This window comes from Bicyclus anynana, chromosome Z, assembly GCF_947172395.1.
Source record: "Bicyclus anynana chromosome Z, ilBicAnyn1.1, whole genome shotgun sequence".
NCBI lineage: Eukaryota > Metazoa > Arthropoda > Insecta > Lepidoptera > Nymphalidae > Bicyclus > Bicyclus anynana.
The window spans coordinates 16,062,951-16,081,818 of NC_069110.1; the positions used below are offsets into that span (position 1 = coordinate 16,062,951).

At 36.2% G+C, this 18,868-nt stretch overlaps 2 protein-coding genes across 7 annotated transcripts in view; one reads left to right on the forward strand and one right to left on the reverse strand.

Moving 5' to 3' along the window:
- Positions 1 to 6,543, reverse strand: part of LOC112048028 (dnaJ homolog subfamily C member 11) — a gene marked incomplete in the record, with an annotated part of 25,539 nt that extends 18,996 nt beyond the window's left edge. The window contains 6 exon segments of the mRNA XM_052890764.1: positions 343 to 534; positions 1,856 to 1,983; positions 2,301 to 2,420; positions 3,129 to 3,210; positions 4,708 to 4,882; positions 6,353 to 6,543. Of these exon segments, the coding sequence (XP_052746724.1) occupies positions 343 to 534; positions 1,856 to 1,983; positions 2,301 to 2,420; positions 3,129 to 3,210; positions 4,708 to 4,882; positions 6,353 to 6,421 (766 nt within the window).
- A 3,930-nt stretch (positions 6,544 to 10,473) lies between these two features.
- Positions 10,474 to 18,868, forward strand: part of LOC112048035 (WD repeat-containing protein 47) — a 57,963-nt gene continuing 49,568 nt past the window's right edge. For 2 of the 6 annotated variants that reach the window (XM_024085380.2, XM_024085379.2), the window contains exons 1-3: positions 10,475 to 10,662; positions 16,764 to 18,200; positions 18,355 to 18,459. In XM_024085380.2, coding sequence (XP_023941148.2) covers positions 16,777 to 18,200; positions 18,355 to 18,459 — 1,529 coding nt within the window. In that variant the 5' untranslated portion in view covers positions 10,475 to 10,662; positions 16,764 to 16,776. Of the gene's footprint in view, positions 10,663 to 16,223; positions 16,389 to 16,763; positions 18,201 to 18,354; positions 18,460 to 18,868 lie in introns of those variants that run through there. The other 4 variants (XM_024085375.2, XM_024085376.2, XM_052890756.1 and 1 more) reach the window with 4 other exon arrangements.

The following is an 18,868-nucleotide window of genomic DNA, read 5'->3' on the forward strand; positions in this document are numbered from 1 at the left end:
GGGCATAATAGGTTATATATTGATATTGATGGCCAGTATGCCTAGCATGCGACTTACAACATATCGCAATATCAATATTAACACAAGAAATATACAAAATGCCAACCAATCGCGGCGGAGTAGTCCCAGTCCCATCTCTTTCGTCGCAACGCAACAAAAGGCATTGTAATATTTCCAGTTGCGCTGCTATTGGTTGACATTTCAATATATCTTTTACGAGATATCTTGTTTTGGTCGCACCTTAGGCCTGCTGAGCTATGAGGATACCTTTTATGGAAAAAAACTTAAACGAGAATTCTTTTGTTCAATACCTGCTCTAATTTTTATTATAATGAGACTTACTAGACACGAAGCTTGGTACAATCCCTCTGGATGTGAATTGCAGCCCAGTGCCACAGTTAACGAACATAAGCCTCGATAAAGTCCTAAATATCTTGAAACCAATCACTGGGCCATTCCCAATACCACATTCAAGTTCAGTCCAACCCCGTTCTGAGCTGAGATGTCTATTGGACATGGTAACTGAACCTGTGCCTGAAAACAGTAAATTTTTCTCATTTAAATCTTTATTGAAATTTTTTCTTACAAGAAAAAGCCTAGAGTTGGCAAGTTGGCGTCGGTTTGCCATCCCATCGGACATCGAGAATGAGGGAAGAGAGAGAGTGCACCAGTGCTTTCGTACACACTTGTGCACTTTAATATCTACTGCGTACATGGTTAATCTCACCATGAGATTAGCCGTCGTGACCGAAAAGTCGGTCGGAAGCATATTATTATTATTTTTATATGCAATTTCAAATAAAGTGCATTTTAACATTGAAGCCTTAATATTTCCACAAAAACGGGGCCTGAATCAAAATTTAAAGGTTGTGGATTCAATCCAGACTGATTTGCATTTTCATATCCACTGCTCACAGACTCTTCCGACTAGTTAAAGGGTAACAAGAATATTGATAAAAATGTTACACATAATTTTTCATTTCTCATACTCGGAAAGTAGTGTTGTTTTGATCTGAGTTTGGGTGGAAAATATTGCTTCGCTCCATAGGGAGGGAATAACTCATACATATTACGTCCCAACTAAGGGCCGGAATGAACTTTAAAACGAAAACTGCTGTCATCAGCTGTGAAGAGCTTTGTGTTTTTTTTTAATTTGTCCCCAACTAAATTTGGGGACAGGCAAAGATCATTGACCATATAGCCTGTTCAGACGTCAAATTATAAAAAAAAATGCTACAGCCTTGTGAGTTTCTAAACAGCCAGTGTAAACTTAGCGCAAACTTCTTAATCGGAATAAGACGCAACAATAACGTGTTGAGTTTCCTAAATAAAATTTGAAAATTCGACATAAATTAGCGGGATACTAATCTGTGACATAACAGTGCCGGAATTTAAAAAAAAATAGGTAATGATTAAAAAAAATATAATGACAATTAATTTTAAATACTATATATTATATATATAGTATTTACTATTAAAAAGTTATATTTGTTTCCGAACGACCATTTGCCGTCTCATTTCTTCTCGCGCTTTCTCTCTTTCTCTCTTACCAAGACGGTGGATTTAACAAGAAGTTTTTAAGGTGCAGAGTGCTATCTGAAGTTTTATTTTTAAAACCATATAAATGTGAACCAGTATTTTTATCTCACAAAAATCTAAAAAATCTAGGTGTTCTATCAAAGGAAACATGAATTCTCCAACATTAGTGGTTCTCCGAGTAGGATGAAACGAGATTTTAACGTAAGTCATTCGTCTTGGAGAGAGCTGCCTAGCGGTAAGTAGCCACAACTCTCAAATTGGACGACTGCTTTACCTTCTCCTTTTCAACCCTCGGTTAACAATCTACTATTAATACCTGTGCCATTTTGTGTGGAAATATTCCCCGACAATGTGACAGTGTTTCTGAGAGTAACGGGGGCATCAATCGATTGTTGAATCGTCATACCAGATACTTCAATACTTGGAATTATCGACGAGTCTTCTCTGAAAACAATAATGTTATGCTTTTTAGTGTATCATTTAATAATATACTATTTATTTATTCATGAACAAATAACAATAAATAAATTAAATTGTCAGTTAGACGTTGAGGTTGAGGTTACCAACCTACCAAAGATGTACCGCCAAGCAATTTAGCGTTCCAGTATGATGTCGTGTAGAAAGCGAAAGGGTATGAATTTTCATCCTCCTCCTAACAAGTTAGCCCGCTTCCATCATACACTGCATCATCACCATCAGGTGAAATAGTAGTCAAGGGCCTAACTATAAGAAATAAAATTGAAAAAGAAATAAGTACTTACAAAATATCATATTCATCATAATATTTCATAAACATGTCTGTTGCATTAATAGAAAGTGTTATGGTGCCCCTAGGGTTTGCACTTTGCTGCAACCTTCTGTCTTCTCTCTCCCTCTTTAGTCTGGAATTTTCAAAGTAACCATATTACATTTATTGGAATTTTTATATTACATTTACTAGGTTTGAAATATTTTCTATGCTTCAAAATTACTTTGTCAGTGTTTAAAGTTAGATTTTTTAAGGATATGTGCCATACTTTTTTCTCATTCCCTTCCAATTAGTCAGAATAAAATGTATTTGAGTGGGAACAATAATAGCAACAAAACCAATAGGATTCTCATCACACACACAGTATCATATCAACATCAGAGTGTAAGAACCTTTGTGTTCATAAAATAGTATTCATAACATAGTAAATGATATATTTTTGTTTTCATACAGACATATCTGACTGTTTAAAATGAATTGTATAGCCTCAATAGCTCAACGGTTAGAGCGGTCGGACTCATCACAAAGGGGTGGTGGTTCAATATCAGTCCTGTTGGTCTATTGTCGTACCCATTCCTAACAGTCTTTCTCAACTAGTTGAAGGGGAATGAGACTTATGGTCATATTGGTCATATTGATATCGAAAAGCTTAGTTTACAACTACTGTCTGATTATTACTTTAATTAGTGATTCTGCTATGTATGTGCCTGAAGTGTCTAAGAGACCCATTTTAATAAAATACTTAGGGATCAATATCAAGAAATCTGAAATTTAAACTTCTATAAGTACTATGTGATGACAAATAATAATCAATACAAAAGCTGTTTTATATATTATATACCTGTCATATTCTTCTCTGATCTCTCGAGGTGTACGAGTCCTGAAAATCACCTCCCATCCATCTACTTCTAAGCCCCTTTTACCTATAAAATATAAACTGTAATTAATTAACCAGGGAACAAATATTAACATAATCAGCATATTATATTTTGATATATCTATTGCAAAGATCTGGATGAAATTTGACACTGAGGTATTATAGTTTTTAATAACTTCTCATTCTGATTTTTCTCTAGGAATCTGTGAGATAATGTACTCATATATACTTATATATATTGCTGATAGATGGATAGTCAGTACTTAGCAGGGACTGTTTCACACGATCCCTGTGTAATGCGTCTCCGCGCGGCCCCCCGGGACCATCGGGAGTGTTACGAATAAAGTTGCCAAACTATAACTATCTTGGTATACTGACGCGTAACCCGAAACATTGTCAGGAACTACTTAATGAAGTGGATGAGTTTTGTTCGTGGACTAAGGGGCTGAGGATAAAGCCAAGTAAATGCTACTGCCTATGTCTGGGGAGACGAAATACCAAATTTACTTCCTACAATCCGGGACTCTCTATTAGTGACCAAAAAGTAACCACAATTGCCGTGCCTTTTAAATTTCTTGGTATAAAGATAGATTACAAAGGACTTACACCATCTCTAGAGGATAATTTCATTAATGATCTCAATAAGGTAGACCAACAGCCAATAAGCAATATCAAAAAAGCTTGGATTTACGATAACTATCTTATGTCACATCTGACTTGGCCTTTTCTTGTTTATGATATTGTTAAAACCCTTCTAGCAAATGAAGAAGAAGTGCAGCTAGTTCTATATTAGAACGAGTATCCAAAGCTGCTCTAATAGGATCTTACCAAATTTGGACAGAGCTGTGATAGCCCAGTGGATATGACCTCTGCCTCCGATGCCGGAGGGTGTGGGTTCGAATCCGGATCGGGGCATGTACCTCCAACTTTTCAGTTGTGTGCATTTTAAGAAATTAAATATCACGTGTCTCAATCGGTGAAGGAAAACATCGTGAGGAAACCTGCATACCAGAGAATTATCTTAATTCTCTGCGTGTGTGAAGTCTGCCAATCCGCATTGGGCCAGCGTGGTGGACTATTGGCCTAACCCCTCTTATTCTGAGAGGAGACTCGAGCTCAGCAGTGAGCCGAATATGGGTTGATGACGAACGAACGAAATTTGGATAGGTAGGGAGAACAACACGAGCAGAGAAGGGGAGTGTTGATTGATTGTCTAGGAATTCCTTAACCCTACATCCAGTAGTCACAAGTCCTGGACTTTGCTTAGTGTTTTTCTCTCTACCACGCGATGGACTCAGCACCTGCACGGTGAATCCATGGAATGCTAAGATATTCATCTCATAAGACACAAACAAGTTCACTGCTGTCCAGAAAATAATAATCAACCTTTATTTGAGAATATCCTAGCATTCCAGTTTGATAAATAAAAAGTATTTCGAAAGTTTCCCATGCATGCTTTCTGGGGCCTAGCCAAACCTAGATGTATGATATATAGCTACAGGACTCATGAAACAGTTGAAATTCCAAGTTGAATTAAACATACCAAGGGTATCGTATATGGCCCTTTTGTGTGAATCTGAAAGCACTTCATATGCCTCCTTTACTTTGTTGAAAATTTGCTCTGCCCATTTTTGCTTGTTTGGATCTGCACTATGCTTGTCTGGGTGAAATATGCGCGAGAAGCGGCGGTAGGCACTGCTTATTTCTTCCAAAGTGGCCTTGAAAAATAGATCTAAATTAGAAAAAAGTTCAACCATGGTGATTAACACTTGATTGTATAATATAAATTATGCTTTCTTATAGTTTTTTCTAATAATTATTTTAAAACATATTACATTATAAAGAAGTAAAGTTTGTCAGGTTGTTGGGATCTCTGGATCTACTGTACCAATTTTGAAAATTCCATTACAAATAGAAAGCCTCATTATTTGTGGAACTATTTTGATCTCCCTGGGTGTCAATTAGCTTTTGGCTAATTTCCAAACAATACATATAACAAAACAAAAATCACATGCTAGATTACAAAACTGTGCATAATATTGAGTAATATAGATAATCTCTGTGGCACAGTGGTATGCACAGGGGATTTACAAGACAGAAGTCCTGGGTTCGGTCCCTGACTGTGCCAATTGATGTTTTCTTAATTAGTTCAGGTCTGGCTGTCTGGCTGGCTTCAGCCGTTAGTTAGCCTGTTTCCATCTTAAATTGCATCATCTCTTAAAATCAGATGAGATTGTAGTCCAGGGTTAAAATAGGGGTTAAAAGGCTTAGTTATTATGATGGACCAGGCAAGAACCTCCTGAGCGAGCACAAGTGTTGAGTTACCTCCATTACTTATACCAGAGTATCACCTTAGTTTAAGAGCACACATCAAGTAATATGATTTCAATTACATCTGCAAATAGGGTTGGTATCCTTTCTACCAGAAGCCTCCTCTGTATACACAATAGATTTAGACAAATTACAGCCTCAGGCAACCAAGTGATTTAGCGAAACAGAAAGGAGTGTGGATTTTCATTCTCCTTCTAACAAGTTAGCCCGCATCTATCTTAGATTGCATCACCACTTACCATCAGTTGAGATTGTAGTCAAGGGCTAACTTGTAAAAAAAAAATAAAAAAGAAATAACAATATGAAAATGTACAGAAATTTTTAAACAATCTATTACCAATAAGGAATGTTTTTTTAACCTTAACAAAACTAGTGGATGACTGATAGTGTTCTAATAATTGTCCGATCAACTGGCAAGAGATTATTTAACTTAGTCTGTAGAGAATATGTGTTCAAGTTTTAATTAATTAATTAATTAATTAATTAATTGATCTTATATGTACATATCCAATATTCATAGTACAATGTTATTCTGCAGTCTATATTTTAATGTCAGATGACACAATAAGATTCACTATTGAAAATCCGACGATAAGATCACTATAAAATAGTAAAATTTAGAAAAAACTGAAAATGATATCCATATATCATGGATATAACCTCAAAATTTTCTGGGATATTGTGTAACACTCAAAACTAAAGGATGATATAGATATGTATGCGGTGCGTATGAAAATTGTACTATGACTATATTAATTCTATTTAATTTTTTTAGTATTTAAGCTTGTAATGTTATATAATATTGGTAAATGATAAAATAATTTTATGAAATGAATAAAATTAATAAAAATATTTACCGTCTTAGACACATTCAGTAATTGATAATAATTATCTTGAAGTAAAATACTTTCTCCTTCTTCTTCCATTTTCACTAATTTTGGAAAATTGAAAATGCCTAAATTTCCGTCAAATAATATCACAATTTCTTTGATTAGCCGCCTTAGCTCCGATCCGACCACAGATTAATAGAGGATCCGACAGATCACAGATCTAACAAATTAACAATTATCAATGGATCCACAATAGATAACAGAGTAACAGAATTTAAGGAACAATATATACCTAAGTGATCTAAGCGACCTTTGACTATGGAACTGTTTCGCACCCATATTCACGAACAAAAAAGTCTGTCGTTTTTTGAGGGCGTGAGGTAAAATCACACATCAAAAATATTTAACACCATTAAATATATTCTGTATCCATACACTACACACAACTATAAATATTACTCGCAATACACACACGCGTAATTTTTACACAGACTATCAAACACAACGCATAGACTATTCACACATTATCCGACTACTTAATCGATTTTTTGCTGCTCCGTCAAAAGAATCGATTCTTTTAAATTGTTTTTATTACAAATTTGACAGAATGAAAGGGGTTTGGCCAATAGTCCACTACGCTCTCTCCTAATTTCCTAATGCTCATAACTGAAAAGTTGGAGGTGCATACCCCGGACCCTTAGACCATTAATAACTGGACGCGGTTCGCACCCAAATTCACCAACAAAAAAGTCTGTCATTTTTTGAGGGGGACGAGGTAAACTCACACATCGAAAACATTTAACACCATTAAGTATTTTCTGTGTCCATACACTACACACAACTATAAATTTGACTCGCAATACACACACGCGTAATTTTTACACACACTAACAAACACATTGTGCACAGTAAAAATATATACAAGCAGTATACTCGGCCGTATTTTTGAAATAAATACTTACAGCGCGCGGTACGTAAACATGTGATAGGGCTGCCTGCCTCCAGCATTTTAATTACATTTGCCAACTTTGTATTTCCATTTAGTTTTGTGATTGTAAATATACTTTTTTTATGTAAACAAATAAAATATTTTGTAAATTGTAGTAAAATACGAAGTGATCAACAAAATGCGTGTTGTTTTTTGATTGGTAGATTTAAATAAGGCTGATACTAATCAATGACCTTGAAGGATAGGTCGTATTCATATGTTTATTTTGGTGATGCCATCTAGGTATTACCTCTACACTACGTGACCAAATATTAAAAAACCGGTCAAGTGCGTGTCGGGCCACGCGCAGTGTAGGGTTCCGTAGATTATGTTAGCCCTTTAATCCCTTATGTTTTTCTCAATTTCAAAGCCTTTATTATTCCTTACATTAAACAAGTTTTTCAATTAATAAGAGTAACAGTTTTAATTTTTTTTTTCTTTGTTAGTAATTAAGTTACTCTCATTTATTTATTGCTTCTTTTTTTTAAATTTTTAACAATATAAGTATTAAATACAAAACATTATTAAAAATTTATAAAAAAAATCACCCTCCCGCTGTGGGACATTTGAGTGCCCAAGCAACCGGTGGTCAGGGCTCCAGAGTGAGGAACCTCCTCACAATACGCGCCATCTCAAGAATCACTGCCTTTTGTATCCGACCCTTGATCCAACAGTTAAGCGAAAGCTTCTTAAGGTGTTGGTCGAAGCTTTTCGCTATAAGACCATTGACTGAAACAACTATCGGAACAATAATAGTTGACTCAATATGCCACATGGCGGTGATCTCGTGAGCAAGGTCCAAGTATTTTGATACTTTTTCCTTTTCGGCTTTAACCAGATTATCGTCATGTGGAACTGTAATATCAACAATTATTGCACGACGCACTGACCGATCGATTAGCACTGATATAGTGCTAATCGATCGGTCAATAATCGGGGATCTCTTGGCTACAATATACCTGTCAGTGATAATCGTTCGGTCCCAGTAGAGCAATGCACTGCTATTTTCAAGAACTGACGCTGGGTCGTACCTATAATAAGGCATCTCAAAATCGATAAGGCCATATTGAAGAGCAAGCTGTTGGTGGATTATCTTGGCTACTTGATTATGTCTGTGCAAGTATTCGCCGTTAGCAAGGTGAGAACAGCCGGACACAATATGCCTGAGGGACTCCCCAGGGCGATGACACACTGGACAGATGTCTAGAGTGCCATATTTCATAATGTGTTACCGGTAGTTTCTCGTCTTTATAACTTCGTCCATAATTGCACAGACAAAACCCTCGGTTTAGTATATTGTTAGTGTATCTGTTTTAAGTTTAGTATGTTAGTGAGTTCGTTTTATTTCTAATTAATAAAATCTCAATGATTTTAAACTTATTTCGTGGTTGTTCATTATGAATGTTATTTAAACGGGTACATACCACGATAAAACGACGAGATTTTTACTGTCGATATTTCGACCCAGTTGCACGGATCGTGGTCACGACGGGACTGAAGTTGCGAGATGAGAAGTGAAGTCAGCTGTTAGGGGCAGAATCGATCTACCCTCTTTCTTGTTCTTTTTCTTTTTTCAACGACCTCGCGTTTTTGGCTGTGTGGCTGTCGTCGTGACCACGATCCATGCAACTGGGTCGAAATATCGACAATAAAAATCTCGTCGTTTTATCGTGGTATGTACCTACCCGTTTAAATAACATTCATAATAAAATCTCTTTAACTAGTAAGTTGAAATTGAAATTGAGGTATAGCTCGCGTTTCGACCTCTAGTATGAAGTCAAACTACTGCTTGCATATTTACTGTGACATTGCTTAGACTATCCACAGATTAAATACATAGAATATTCGATTACTGATCGATGTTTGGCTGTTTCGTCAAAAGAATCGATTATTTTTATAAATTGTTTTTATTAAAAATTTGATAAAATTAAGGTTTAAATACTTTCAAATGAAACGTTACTCCATCTTTTACTAAACTACAAATTTTTGACCGTTTTTTATGCCATTTAATTACACAAACCGGCATTTTTAGGGAGCTCCTTTCACGACAAAAACCATTACAACAATGAAACATCGATTCTGTAGCAACAGTTTTTATAAACGCATTAGATCATAGATTTTTGATCTTTGCCAGAGGGGTAACGGTTAGCGAACCACGTCCATTTATTAATGGTCTAAGCCCGGACCGGATTTGAATCTACACTCTTCGGAATCGGAGGCAGAGGTCACATCCACTGGTCTATCACATTCGACTTGTACCGAACTCAAATTCACCAACCAAGTCGTTTTTTTGAGAGGGTAAACTCACAAATCGAAAATATTTAATATCAATAATATCCTGTGTAATTTGAACACAGTGAAATATCGATTCATAAATCTATAGATTTCGTTTGTATGAACACGTTTGATCGTGATCATATATTTTTGACACAGGGTTAAACTAGTGAGGCCGGTCCATTAAAAGGTAATTGGTCTAAGGATTTAGTCTTGGTCTTTGACACCTATTGGTGGTCTTCAGTGATTAAATACTCTTTGGTGGTCCTGACTCTTGACCATAGATGAGTCTATTGCTCTTGAATCTTATTTTTTTCTAATGTCTCAATACGGAAATCGATTCTTTCGGAGAAAGATCGACTTTTTAATCGATGCAAATCGGAACCTGATAAATCAACTCGCTAAAAAATCGAGACTTAAAATTAAAAGATAAATTAAAAAAAAAAGTTTTTATTTTTGAAGTACATGATGTAAATATTTATGAAAACAAAATACATAATCATACTTCTACATAACGTACACTGATAAATCGATTATCAAAAATCAAGATCCAAAACATTTATTTTTAATAAATCGATTTTTTTTGAAGAAGTTTGATTATACCATGTAAATATAATTCTATAATATGAAAAATAGGATATATAACCGTAACGTAACCTGATAAATCAATTCACAAAGAAATTCAAAAGAACTTTGCTTGAATGATAGAGCCGAGAAAAACAGAAAATATCGAATGTCGATTTTCAAGGGTGAAATATCGATTCACAGAATCGGTTCAGTACTACATATCGATTCAAAAGATCGTTTTTTTTTTTTGGGTTCAAAAATCGATTCTTCAATTAACCAATCTCAGATCGCCATCCCAATTTCTCATTATGGTGTATTGTCTATGCTCATTTTCTGCTGTAAACCTAAGCGGATGGCGACAAAAATTCGATTCTCAATAATTAAATATTACAACAATTAGACATAAAAATGTACTAGTATTTCAAAGATTTTTTTGACCGTTAAGATTTAAGAATACCTATATTTTCGTTTCTGGCCAAAGAAGATTTGCGGATAAAGCTGTTTACTGGTGAGTCGATAAATTGTTTTGAGATGTTTCATATAAAATACGTTATTTTGTAACTAATTTGGCGATTCATTCGGTATTTTTTCCCTTAATAATGCTATTATATATTAGATGAAGCCTAATGTAAATGTCTTGCTGATTGCTTTATTGGAGCTCGAAATATCGTGTAGGCGGTGAAACATTTTTTTATATTTGGTGTTTTTGTTAACTGAAATCGTAACTGTAAGTTTCTAGATACAATTTCTCCTAGCGGCATGTAAGATCTGTCAGAGATGCACTAATAATTTCGTTAAATATGCATCTATGAGGCTTTCGCTCAGAACATAAATTATCAACAAATAGTGTGGGTGAAAGTAACGATCTGCATCGGAATTGGATTGTTAGTTAAATATTATAGGTTTATTAACGGACAATATTTATTTTACTTGTTCACTACGTAAAAATGTAAAAGATATTTAAAAATGTCCACCAACCAATCGACCAACATCAGCATTATCAATAAGTTTCATAAGTTACAGCTATATTTTTTTTCCTTTATTTTAATTGTTGAACATTTGTACGATAATATTTTTGATTTATTTTAATTATAAACTTAAATACAACAAAATTTGGCCATGTGCTTTATTTTTGTTGAACTACCCTCATCTACACACAAAAATATTCTTTATCTTGTTAACAATAATTTCTGCTTTAAATTTATATTTGCAATAATTTCATAAATGTGAAATATTAAGTATTCCTACACAATTATTTATATTTTTGAACTATAGATATATTTATATTTTGAGTCGGATACTTGAAATTCATGTTGACTTGGGTATGCATGCATCAAAGTATGATTGTTAGTTGTATACAATATCCAGAAATTTAGTGATATTAATGAGATTGTATTAGCTTGTTAAGATAGTTGGACAAGAAAATATATTGTACTTTTAATGAGCTGATTATACAGTGAAATTTCTCATTATTTGTTTTGTATCAATGTCCGGAATCCATCTTGAGAGAAGCACCCGTCTTTCCTTGCCGGAAGTCAGCTAATATCACCTCTCCGATGGTGGCGCCCCCTTGCCGCAACCTAATACCTATGTACAAGTGACTGTAGCGAGCCGAGTGAATGTTCGCCATTAAGCGTCGTTTTTTCACGCCGTTCACAAGTCAGCCATTGTGATCACGGATAAAACAATTTATACCTACATATTAGGTGCATATTTTATATTTTCTGTGTGAATAAACCTCTCCGAAAATGGAAAACGTAAGTGATTTTGTTAAAAGTGAAATGAAAACGTGCACGTTCTCCATCGTCGAGTTCCAGCGGCAGCGGCGGTAGTGATCCTATGAGAAGTCGCAGCGCAGAGCATGTAAGGCTTTGCAAACCGTGAGTTACGTACAGTTTAAATTTTATTACAACACGTCACATTTTCAACAAATCCTATGAATACAAATAGTGAAAAATACGTGTACAATTACAGACAAAGCGATGGTAGTAACGATTGATCTTGGCTTAAGACGTCTGCAAATTAGTACGAAATTGTTGCAACTTTATAGGAATCTATTTACTAAGGCGAGTCATAAACCTCATGAATTTATTCAAACATCGTTTTAAATACGAGTATTGATATGCCCTTTAAATATATATTGTTATATGCCCTTTGTTACGACTTTTCTTCACTTAAAAGAAAAATGTGGGTACCCACATTTTATCATTCACACCCGGAGTTAGTGTGAAAGAAAACGTTTAGAGGTACATAATTATGAAAGAATTGCATTCAAATATACTGGAATGTTCTTTCGCAGCTTTGTAAAACTTCTTAAGTTGCCAAATAGTTGTTTTACAAGAAAGCGTGATAAATATTAGTAGACTTTAGACTTATTACTCCAAAAGGTCATCTATACATACAAGTACAAAACAATGGTAGGTGAAATGATTTTATCAATTTATTTTTACGTGAAATGAAAATTTTAAATATGATGTTTTGTATAAAATTCCTCCCAAGTGCAAAGCGATTTTCAAAACAAGGGGGTGGGGGCTAAAAAACTTACACTTGATACACTTAGTTCCAGAAACAGAGCAAAACTGTCTTGTTTCTTCAGCGTGTCATTTAAGAACAACATCTATTATACTTACCGATAATTCAAGCTAACGTAACGAAAACATTTTTACATTTTAAGACGGATGTTTTAAAAAAATTTGAGATTGAAATATGTGGACCATCAGACATTTTTAAATGGTGTTCATATCTTCAGACCATATCATATACCTATTTCAGTTTTAGTTTCTACTCATGCAGAGTTTCAGACATAAAACGTACACTGTGTATGTATACTCAATACCTATTAACTTTTGCTACACAGGTATACGTAATGTTTATGTTAGAACTGGCGCAATACAGTTTTGTCCATTTTGGTCTTGGTACCAAGACTGAACCAAACATTCCGACCAATCCTAAATCTTGACTTAACTTAACTGAACGCAACTGATGGAAAGAGAAAAACCGCTTTCGCCTATGCAACCAATTTTGCACCGCATATTTCTCGGACTCGATTAGCACTGAAGTTTAGACAAACAGCAGCTACTTCAGCTGGCCTAATTGATATTCGGTCCATAAACACCTAAAAACCTTTGCAATAACAACGAATTGGGTTGCACGATTCCAAGAAATCGAGGAACAGGTGTACCTTTTCTAGATTACACCCTTCAGACTGTAAGTCGGTCCTGGTACTGACTCAATACCTCGGGATTGTCGGCATAACTTGGATACAAACAACGTAAAGTCTTTGTAGGAGTCGTATGTGCTTAATGCTATGCAAAACACTTGAGCGACATCTTCTTAAACGTAAGAGGTAAAGCAATGCTAATCTCTTATGAACTGGACTGTCCCTTTCACAATAAGGACTTTACAGTCCTTATACATTAGTAACATTAGGATGGATAACCAACTCCAAGAAGTCTATGCTGACTCCGATACTTTGCCTCGAGTTTCTTGGCAAACTGGGACGCAAGACGCAACGCAAAGTCCCCTTGTCGGAGTCGAAGTGCTTAACGCTACGCAACAGCGCTTCAGCAACAGCTTCTTAGTCGCAGGTGGTCTCTCTGACAAATATCAATCTCTTAAAGAGAGGCTGACCTTTGCGACCTGTGTGTGTTGGGCCACAGTCCTTCGAGCAGCTAAGTCAACAGGTTACGTTTACAACACGCCTGTTGCACTGCCTAGGACGGATAAGCAGGCTACACAGTTGGACAATGCAATACTTCAATCGACTGCTGCCGATAAGTCAACGTAGGTGTAGCAGGGCGACTATTCCTATACCGTTGTGCCCAGATATAGATTGATAGGTCAAGAATACCTATAGAACATTTGGCAAAATAGATCCGGCAAAACACCTATTGGCCATGCCAACACACACTCATATTGGCTTTTAGATGTGGATTGAAAACGCAATTCAATGACATGAAATTCACGATGTCTTGGACGAATGACTCGCATGGTACGCACACCACAAGAAATTGTACTGCGATACTTTATCAGCATTGTCGATTGCAAAGTGCTTAGATGCTTCTTCAGATCTATAACCGATACGTGGATTGCTTATATAAACAGAACAGAATTATCTAGCAGTCACATCAGGTCCTAACAAAATTAGACAAATAAAATATTTATATAATAGCTCAATATTTCCTGGACGGGTTTAATACAGAGTTGTCCTCTCGAGTCAGCAAACTTAGTCAGAATGATTTTTCTTTTTGACGTGCGACAGCTATATTATTTCAAGTGTGAGACACGCCCAAAACAAGCGTCTTGTGTAGGAACTACTCATGCTGAATAGCCTTTCGAGAGCAGATGATCAGGACTAGTAAGCCTTATACACAACAACACGTTATGTGTACTAAAGAAGCACAACTGGTTGTCTCTTCCACCAAACCTCATCGTACACGGCCACCGGAATCATTCCAATCATTTTAAGTGAAAAGCTATTAAATTTAAAAATTTTAAATCTGGCGAACATACACACACCACAAAACAAACAGATGCACATGCCCCAGTGATTCAAGATTATAACTACTGAGCCTCACCGATTTTGAGTGACTAGAAATGTTGATCGATTGACCTGATCAAGGGCAGCAGTTATCAATATCCAGCCGGCGCTACCGCTACAATCATATGATAAAGCCAGTTTGAGACGGATGTAAAGAAATGGTGTATCCCACAAACCATTGAATTTATATTCTACAATGTTGGACAAATAATTTGCTATCTGTCTTGGATGACAAAAGTATGCCAATACAGAAATCGGTACCTAATATAAAAAAAAAAAAAAAAATTACTAATTTGACTAGTAGGTGAGATGGGCTTATATTAATGCTTCTTCATGTTGGTATCAATACCGGAAATCGGAAGAGAAGTTAATTTGGTATCCTGAACTTACCACCGTATTATATAGTTTTACATGATCCTGACAAAATCAATAATTTCTACACCCAGCTTAGTAAGGGCTTTTTCACTGTTGAGCATGGATTGTTATAATTTTATCAATCAAGATACTAGTACAATGAACAGCAGTGACGTGCACCTCATACATGCAAAGGATTCGCTTCTACCGGACTCATTTACCCTCAGCATAATCAGCCGGGCCTGCCTACTTATGGGATATGGAGCTTGAACCCACCATGCTGCTACAGTGAGGTCTCACTACGAAGTCATCAACTATTGGAGAAGAAATATTGCACTTAAATTAAAATTCATTTATCGCCAGAATGATGAATCTAATGATATTAAATTACATTTCGATGTGGCACAATCTGTCTGATGGGTTGTGGTAAGTAGATTATTTATAGGTACATATCCTAGTTCCTGTGCGTGTCATGTTGGCTAACATATTCGGACTTTAAAGTGCAGAGTATCATTAAGAAGCAATAGAGTTTTGTTGGATTTTCATCCTCCGTATAATCAGTAAAAAATCCAAGTATGGTTTATGGGTTTAGGCAACTGCTTTGTATTGCTGTAACTGAATGGCAAAACATAACTAATTTATTAATATTAGGAGCTATGTTACGCATGCATCTTGAACAATAATAGGTTAAACAAAATTTTTTTACAAGATCTGTAAAGCAAATCAAATTTCATCAGATTCTATCCATTTCTAGAAATTCGGACGGATTTGGAAGTCAGATTTAAGTACATACTTTTAAAAATTACTAACATCTAGAATTCTAGAAAATCACTGATTATGAATTCTAAAATAGGTATACATAACTGGTTTACCTAGTGCCACTATCAAATTCCTTAATTTTAAAGTCCTTAGTTTAAAAGTCAATATACATATTAAGAGTATATTTCTTCTTCAAAATTGAGAATTTTCATTTATTCAAAAATACTTTTCAGTATAATTCACATTAAAGCGTCAACCTTGCGAGCACCAGGTGATAACAAACACTTCACTCAAGATGGATTCCGGACATTGATACGAAACAAATAAGAGAGTTTTAACTACCAATAAAACTTACCTATTATTTTTTCATCAATGTCCGGAATCCAGGTAAGGCCTACCTGGTGCATCATGAGTATAATAATGGCGAACATTCACTCGGCTCGCTACGGTCACTTGTACATAGGTATTAGGTTGCGGCAAGGGGGCGCCACCATCGGAGAGGTGATATTAGCTGACTTCCGGCAAGGAAAGACGGGTGCTTCTCTCAAGATGGATTCCGGACATTGATGAAAAAATAATAGGTAAGTTTTATTGGTAGTTAAAACTCTCTATTTTTTGATTTTGTATTTTAAGCCTGTTAACTGTCATATTGTAATGCATGAGAGATCATTATATGGTTGATTTTGTTAAATCTTCCATTACAATGATGGATCAGTAGAGCAGAAAATTAAATGGTTTGCTTTTTAGTTACGTTACATGCACTGACACTAAAAACTGACCTTACATTATGGTAACATGCAGCATGCATTCTCGCAAGCACATTGTGCAGCTATGGTGCTCAGTTGAGTTCTTTCTTGTCTGTATTTTTAATTCTTAAGATCAACATGTCCTTATCAGTAATATTTAATCTTAGTACAAAATATGTTTAGTGATTACTAAAACTTCTTTTGTTTCAGACAGCCTACAAATATGCCGCTATTACAGCTAAATATAAGTGAGGGAGACATAATTCGTTTAATTTTAGAATTTCTCAATCGGCGTGATCTCCATATCACACAGCTCTCGTTAGAGCGCGAGACTGGAGTAATTAATAGCAACTATCCTAATGATGTCCTTTTTTTGCGACAACTCATCCTTGATGGCCAGTGGGACGATGTACTTGAGTTTATACAGCCACTTAGCCCATTAAAAGACTTTCAAGGCAATAAATTCCATTATATCATTTTACGGCAAAAATATATTGAACTATTATGCATCAAATCGGAAATCAAAGAACCAGATAGTATACTGAGTATTGTCAATGAAGTAGTAGATGTTCTTGGCGAAGTCGAGAAATTTGCTCCAAGTAAAGAAGAGTATTCAAAATTATGTTTGCTCTTGACCTTACCAAGCATCACAAATCTTGAGCAATACAAGAATTGGAATCCAAGCACTGCAAGGGTGCAATGCTTCCAGGAGGTATATCCTCTTGTAGAAAATTTCATGCCTTCTGGCAAGCCTACTTCAAACGCTTCTCTGCCCAAAAGTGCTAAGAACGATCGCTTGATGCAGCTGGTGATAAAAGGTATCCTGTACGAGTCTTGCGTGAACTTTTGCCAGAGCAAGGCGACAGGTGTGCAGGAGGCCCAGCCAGCAGAAGTCAATTTCTCGCAGTTGCTTGATGTGCCTGGACTCGGCAAGTCTGACCTGAGCTTACAAGCGTGGCTTCAGTCCATTCCTCTGGAGATATTTGGTATTCCCTTCGAGCATACATCGCTCAGCGTGGATGTGGAGAAACTGGAGCGTCCGTCGCTGCACACGTCGTGGACCGAGCACATGCTGGTAACGCCGATCAAGCCGCGCACTTTCCCGCACGTAAAGATGGTGTTCCGCAGGCCGCAGTCCGCCGCAGACGTCATGTCGCGCTCACTACGGCCGCTGACCGACAGGATTTTGCGGCCTCCCATCGCAATGGCGCAGTCAGCTATCGACGCCGCGTCCGCTGGATACGCTGGTAATGCGCTCCCTGTCCCACTGTCCAACTCCTACAGTGGCTTCCATCTGACGGGGATGAAGGACAGTAGACTGATGAACACTTCTGTCGACAAACTCTTTGAAGTTCCAAAGTCCGAACTCAGCAGGAGCTACGCAATTAATGATAAATTGCAGCCTATACAAGAAAACGCCAAAGCAACGAGTGACACAGTGAGTGCGAGAAACCAAGCAAACGGCATAGAAGTATCGAACGTATCAACTCCTGAACAACGTCCGCAAGACTATTCCGCGTCGACGTCCGCAGCTGCCGATGACGAGTTATCAGTCGACTTTGGAGCTTACAAGAGAGATTTGCTAAAAGAATATGAAGAACAAAAACATCTGCGGAAGTTGTCTGGTTCACAACCTGGGAGAGTTATGTAAGTTGGACACTACTATTTCACTTTATCAAAACCTTTTCCAACTAGATTTAAACTTTATTACTAAGAAATAATTTATTTCTCCATTCGATCTACTTGTTTCTAATAAACATTGTCAAAGTAAAGATATTGAAACTTATACTATTCTTTGTAGACAAGTGGGAGACGTCTTACCATCAAGAGATTTCACCAATCAGCGTGGGCAGCAACAAGAGGCCGCTAACTTGGCATCTGGTGGTGCAGTGGGGAGTAGCAATAGGTATTTATATTTATTATTAATTATTTATTTATATTCAATAATTTATTGTTTTTTTTTTCATTTTTAGTCAGGTTATTTATTTATTTTTGTTATTTATTTTTATAACCCATTCCATTTCCAGTTAAAAGTCTCTCGCAAACTCTTCAAGTTTCGGATTGGTCTTTTGGTGCCATGTTGGACGCATATACTCTACTATACTACAGCCTTTCTTGATGAGTACTGTTTTCCAACAAACAAATTAAAAATGGGGGTATAAATCAATAGTCATTATTTCACTTATTTCACACCTAATAAATTGGCAGTGCAATTTCAAAATGCCATTGACACTGGATCGCTACCGACATTTATAACAACTGGTGTCACGTTCCTGCTACACAAATCCGGAAGTACTACAGACCCCAAAAACTAC